This window comes from Ceratina calcarata, unplaced genomic scaffold, assembly GCF_001652005.2.
Source record: "Ceratina calcarata isolate Rehan_Ccalc_2016 unplaced genomic scaffold, ASM165200v1 scaffold171.2, whole genome shotgun sequence".
NCBI classification, from domain to species: domain Eukaryota; kingdom Metazoa; phylum Arthropoda; class Insecta; order Hymenoptera; family Apidae; genus Ceratina; species Ceratina calcarata.
The window spans coordinates 1-6,726 of record NW_017138460.1 but is presented as its reverse complement, the minus strand read 5'-3'; the positions used below and the strand labels follow the sequence as shown (position 1 = coordinate 6,726).

Genomic DNA, 6,726 nt, shown 5'->3' with positions numbered 1-6,726 from the left:
AAATGTGTTAATACACTAGTGCGTCTGAAACATTTATATATCTGGAAACAGTCTGCCTTGTGAAATTTCATCAACTTTAAGCTAACATTAGCCTAACTTGTGCTTGGCAGACTGTAAAAAATTGTTCTTAGTTACACGATTTAATTGCTAACTAACATAAGTATGCTTTATTCTTGTACTGGAGAAAACCGTCTGCCAATAAACTTTTAGTGTATTGCGCAATTTTGCCTTGTGTTCAAATAAATGGCAGACTGTAAAAAGTTGTTTCAAAAAACTACTTTTTTTTCCTAACTAAAGTTAATGTTGAAGTATGCATTAACACGCAACGAAGATTTTTAAGTACATCTATCTACAGCTTGTGACTGTAAATATTTCCCCTATCAATGGCAGACTGTAAAAAACTGTTCCATTTTTTGTGTTACGAGCGCCCGGTCTATTACCCTCATTGAATTGACTTCGTAACTGATAATACAACTTGGAAAGAATTTATACCTCCGATAGACTGCCTAATCTGACACGAAAGCATTTGAGTTTGATGCAATCATTATTTCCGAAGAATCAAGCGCTAAACGTGCGACATAATTCCAAAGGCAAGCGCAATAATATCATTCCAGGCAAGATGACAAGAAGATACGTTAGAAGATGAAAGAAAGACAGTTGATAAAACAAAATATTCTCAATCAGTAGAAACAATTCATACCATGGAAAATTGAGACGGAGAACAATTGCGAAATGAAGCTAGAGGATGAAAAAGGAAAATAAAACATATCGTAAATAAAGCGCAAAATGACTATTTATTAGTGTAAAAATGTTAACGAACAAGTATTTACACAATTTACAGTGTTTCCCATTTTGTTACGTACGTTTTTACAAGCATTTCTCAAATTCATTAAATCCGTGTTACTAAGGTAGCTTAATATTCCTTGAATACAAAGTAAATCACAATCTCTATTGATGTAACGGCGGAACAATCTAACGCTCTCGTCTAACGACTTCTTTCGGAACATACCTCTGTTGAAACGATGTTTTATTACGTCTTTGTACATAGGAAATTCTGTCTGGTAATTGCTCCGTTTCAAACCCTGAACAACATTTTTATTTCTTGCATATAATGCTATTTGGTCTATGCGTTTTATTAGGATATCGTGGAATGTCACGATAGTATTGTTAATTTTCGTGTTTTTCATTCTCTTTATCTCTTCAATACATTTCTTTTCAAACTGAGATTGCCCGTTTATATCCGTAGTGATACTAAGATTCTCCATATTTCCGTTATTCACGTTCAACCTAGCAATCTGCATTTTTAATAGTTGCTGTTGGATATTAGTACACTTATAGTGACTCATAAATCCATACTTAGAGTAGTATAATTCTAACGCTGTTTTATGGTATTTATTAACCATGTTCACGTTAGAACCATTTTCTATAAGAGTCAGAACGGCTTCGTACTGATTGGCGCGAGATGCAAGATGAAGTGCAGTATTACCAGTTTTATTTATGGAATTAATGTCGACGCCCGAATACAGGAGTATCTGCATGATACGCATTTGACCACATTCAGCGGCAAAATGTAACGCTGTGCATCCACTTACATCTTTGTCATTTACGTCAGCATCTTCTTTGATTAGCATCCTGCAAATTTCTTCTTGTTCACCTCGCACAGCAAAATGGAGCGGAGTCTCGCCTCTTTTAGTTTTCAAATTGACATCGGCGCCCTGATCTACGAGGAATTGTACGATATCTCTGTGTCCCTCCATAATGGCTACGTGCAGTGCCGTTTTTCCACTTTTGTCTTCGGCACCCACGTCAGTTCCTCCTTTGATTAACAACCTGCAAATTTCTCTTATTCCTAGTCGAGCAGCAAAATGAAGCAGTGTCTCGCCCCTTTCAATTTTCAAATTGACATTGGCACCCTGATCTACGAGGATTTGTACGATATCTTTGTGTCTCCCCTGAATGGCTAGATGCAGTGCCGTTTTCCCACTTTCGTCTTTGGCATTCACGTCAGCTCCTCTCTCGATTAGTAGCCTGCAAAGTTCTCCTAGTCCTACTTTCACAGCAAAATGAAGCGGTGTCCGGCCAGATTTAGTTTTCAAATTGACATCGGCACCCTGATCTACGAGGATTTGTGCGATATCTTTGTGTCTCTTCTGAATGGCTTGGTGCAGCGTCGTTGATCGATATAAGTCTTCGGCATTCACGTCAGCTCCTCTTTCGATTAACAACCGGCAAATTTCTTCTAGTCCTAATCGCGCAGCAAAATGAAGCGGTGTCTCGCCTCTTTTAGTTTTCAAGTTGACATCGGCATCCTGATCTACGAGGATTTGTGCGATATCTTTGTGTCTGTTTTGAATGGCTTGGTGCAGTGTCGTTGATCGATATGAGTCTCCGGCATTCACGTCAGCTCCTCTTTTGATTAACAACCGGCAAATTTCTTCTAGTCCTAACCGCGCAGCAACATGAAGCGGTGTCTCCCCTCTTTTCGTTTTCAAGTTGACATTGGCACCCTGATCTACGAGGAATTTTACGATATCTTTGTGTCCCTCCATAATGGCTACGTGCAGTGCCGTTTTTCCACTTTCGTCTTTGGCATTCACGTCAGCTCCTCTCTCGAGTAGCAACCTGCAAAATTTTTCTAGTCCTACTCGCGCAGCAATATGAAGCGTTGTTTCGCCCTTTTTAGTTCCCAAATTGACATCGCCACCATGGTCTAAGTGGATTTCTGCAATATCTTTGTGTTCCATCGGAATAGCTAGTTGCAGCGCTGTGATTCCGTTTTCGGTTAAGCCAAACACGGTAGAGCATCCAGGATACTTCCATACTTCTATTTTATCTTTTATAATCGACTGAAGCACAGTCTCGCAAATTCTAGTTTTTAAGTTGACATCGGCATCCTGATCAACGAGGATTTGTGCGATATCTTTGTGTCTCTTCTGAATGGCTTGGTGCAGCGGCGTTGATCGATATAAGTCTCCGGCATTCACGTCAGATTCTCTTTTGATTAACAACCTACAAATTTCTTCTAGTCCTAGTCGCGCAGCAAAATGAAGCGGTGTTTCACCCTTTTTAGTTCCCAAGTTGACATCGCCACCATGGTCTAAGTGGATTTCTTTAGTATCTTTGTGTTCCATCGGAATAGCTAGTTGCAGCGCTGTGATTCCGTCTTCGGTTAAGCCAAACGAGTTAGAGCATCCAGTGTGTGGATACGTCCAAACTTCTAGTTCATCTTTTATAATCGACTGAAGCAGAGTCTCGGGAATTCGAGATTTCAAGTTGAGATCGGCCCCCTGGTCTACGAGGATTTGTACGATACGTTTGTGTTTCTTCATAATGGCTTCAAATACCGCTGTTAATCCGTATCTGTTCTCGGCATTCACGTCAGCTCCTCTCTCGATTAGGAAGCTGCAAATTTCTTCTAGTCCTAGTCGCGCAGCCAAATGAAGCGGTATCTCTCCCCTTTTAGTTCCGAAGTTGACATCGGCACCCTGATCTACGAGGATTTGTACAATATCTTTGTGTCCCTCCGTAATGGCCAGATGCAGTGCTGTTTTTCCACGTTCGTCTTCGGCATCCACGTCAGCTCCTTCTTTGATTAACAACCAGCAAATTTCTTCTTGTCCTTCTCGCGCAGCAAAATGAAGCGGTACCTCGCCCTTTTTAGTTTTCAAACTGACATTGGCACCATGTTTTAGGAGGATTTGTACAATATTTTTGTTTCTCTGCAGAATAGCTAAATGCAGTGCAGTAGAGCCATCTGCATTTTTGGCATTCACGTGAGCACCGCTGTGAATGAGTCTTTTTACTGTTTTTATGGAGCAATTCAACACAGCAATGTGGAGCGGTGTGTTCGTAGGCTTTTGAGTTCTGTAAATCGCATATTTGCTCATAACCAGTTCCTCCATATCGTCCGGTCCGTGGGGAATTGTTATTAATTAAATCACTGTTTAAAAATTTCCTGCTCAGATCGCCTCTTCAAGTCTAGGCAATATCTCCCTTATAGACTGCCGATATATATATATAAGCCTTGGTTTAGTTATTCATTAAAATTAATTGATAATGATAAGACGGAATACGTCGATCAGCTTCTCTCGAGTCTCAATGACCTAAAAGTTCAACTACGTTATTTCTCTCTGTTCCTTTTATATCCTATATCTTACTATTAATTTTAAAAATATTTAAGTGTTTGTTAAATTATTAGCAATATGGCTTTACTTACTAAATTTTATCGTAGCTGCAGTTATGTACTGACGTTCGTTAGGTTACACAATGGACACGACTGGACACGACGCATGGAGGGTTAACGCCGAACGAATAGAACGGATGGAAGATGGAAAGAATAAATCATAGAATAAATACTTATAGTTTGTAGTGCGGAATGCGTACAGTTGTAATTATGGAAGTAGCCACTTCGTCGCCACACGCAGTGATGTAAGATTTGCGGAATTTCGATCGCAGCGCGTACGGTGAAGAAAAGTGGAACTAAAAGTCTTGATGTAAAATTTGCGGATTTTTTCGCCCATAGCGTAGACCCAGTCTAGAATGCTGTTATGTCTTAGCTTTAAGCTTTGAACCTAGCCGCGCGCGTAGTTTGAACAGCGTACCACTACACGCGTAATTTTTCCGTATACGTGTATCAGGTAAACGGCAAGACCCAAACTGCAAACCTGCCCTTTAAATGCTCGTGTCTCGTGGATCCTTCGATGACCAGCAAACGCTTTCGCCTCAGCTCCTTCGTTTTCGCGTAAAGGGCTGCAAACGAGTCACGCTCAGCGATTGCACGTGCATATATAATTTTTTTTTAACAGCCATAAACATTTCAATGAATTTAACAAGATAACTGTATGTACTTTATATAATAACAATAATGAAAGTTGAATAATTAGTATGAAAAAATAATCTTATATAATAAATTTTATTAATAATTTTAAATAAACGTCATCTTCGGATCATCGCATGTATTTATAAGTTGCTGTAAAAATGTAAGACAGGACGCAAGACCAATAGTTTGCATTTCTTCGCGTCGTTGGAAATTATATTAAAAATATAAGGCGTGGTAATAGGAAAATAACAATCAAGATAGACTAGTGTGATTTAAAATCGTATACATTTTTATTTTATATAAATATTTATAATTATATTACAACTTGAATTAATTTTTGTGGAGTTTGGCCTGCTTTCTTTTCATTTGGGCCTCCATTGTCACTTTTTGGCTTTCTTGTTAAATAAATCGGCGCATTCTCAAACGTATATAATAATACACAGCGTGAACTAATCATAGAATTACTCTATCTATACATAGAATTATTGTATAGATAGAGTAGGGGAGGTTGCCCGGAAACCATATCCTGAATAGAAAGAAAGAGATAATAAGAGACCTCATGATGTAAAAACATAAGGTGTGTTCTTCCGGCGTGTTCAAATGAGTCGCTGTTTGCGCCTTCCACTCATCGGCCATATTGGAAGTACGATGGTCTATTGTTTATTTCAAAAACGCATATATATTACACTCCGAGAACCTAATTTTTGACATGTTTACGATTTAAAAATTCGCTCTGTTTTAATATGAAGTGTGATTGGTTAGAAATCCAAAATGGCCAACGAGTGGAAGTGTCCGTGTACAGATGAATGTTCAAATGGATGCGCAAGAACACATCTTATGTTTTTACATCATGAGAGACCTTTCTTTATCTCTTTCTACTAGCGCGTGATTGAAAGAGAGAATGAGATCTTCTATTTTCTTTCTCTATGTAAATGAGTATACGGTACCACTTACACAATAGCCTATGTCTTCAAGGAAAGTAATAGTCACATGGTTCGTGGAACCATTTGTGTTGGTTGTAACATAAAAACGTGAAAGTTCAAAACTGCACACTGAACTTTATTACTTGTATTACNATCTATACATAGAATTATTGTATAGATAGAGTAGGGGAGGTTGCCCGGAAACCATATCCTGAATAGAAAGAAAGAGATAATAAGAGACCTCATGATGTAAAAACATAAGGTGTGTTCTTCCGGCGTGTTCAAATGAGTCGCTGTTTGCGCCTTCCACTCATCGGCCATATTGGAAGTACGATGGTCTATTGTTTATTTCAAAAACGCATATATATTACACTCCGAGAACCTAATTTTTGAACGAGTGGAAGTGTCCGTGTACAGATGAATGTTCAAATGGATGCGCAAGAACACATCTTATGTTTTTACATCATGAGAGACCTTTCTTTATCTCTTTCTACTAGCGCGTGATTGAAAGAGAGAATGAGATCTTCTATTTTCTTTCTCTATGTAAATGAGTATACGGTACCACTTACACAATAGCCTATGTCTTCAAGGAAAGTAATAGTCACATGGTTCGTGGAACCATTTGTGTTGGTTGTAACATAAAAACGTGAAAGTTCAAAACTGCACACTGAACTTTATTACTTGTATTACTATATAATTACTATAATTAACTAAAAAATATGAATAAAAAAAGATATAATTAATATTTTATTTATTTAAACATTTTTGTAATTTTGTATAATTCTTAATACATGATTTAAGAATATTTAAAAATTGAAATAATGTCAATTTCGAGGATATTTATATATGTTCACAATTTGATTAGAGAAGGCAGTCAATTGTCAAACATTTATTTCGTACAAAAATAACGCGATTTAAAAAAAATAAAGCTTTCCAAAAAATCTACGAACACACTTTTGCATTGATTTGCTTTGCACCGAGCTT

General features: G+C 37.8%; 1 protein-coding gene across 1 annotated transcript; it reads right to left on the bottom strand.

Moving 5' to 3' along the window:
* Positions 1-775: 775 nt before the first annotated feature.
* On the bottom strand, positions 776-4,856 carry LOC108632782 (ankyrin-3-like). The gene is made up of 2 exons (XM_018037577.2): positions 4,217-4,856; positions 776-4,103 (listed from the first exon to the last, which is right to left on the bottom strand). Exon 2 carries the CDS (start codon positions 3,900-3,902, stop codon positions 798-800), a length of 3,105 nt encoding a protein of 1,034 aa, XP_017893066.1. The 5' UTR covers positions 3,903-4,103; positions 4,217-4,856; the 3' UTR covers positions 776-797.
* Between the last annotated feature and the right edge of the window lie 1,870 nt (positions 4,857-6,726).

Excerpts from the sequence above, each read along its gene's own strand:
- LOC108632782 (XM_018037577.2), bottom strand. The coding sequence starts at position 3,902 with ATGGAGGAACTGGTTATGAGCAAATATGCGATTTACAGAACTCAAAAG.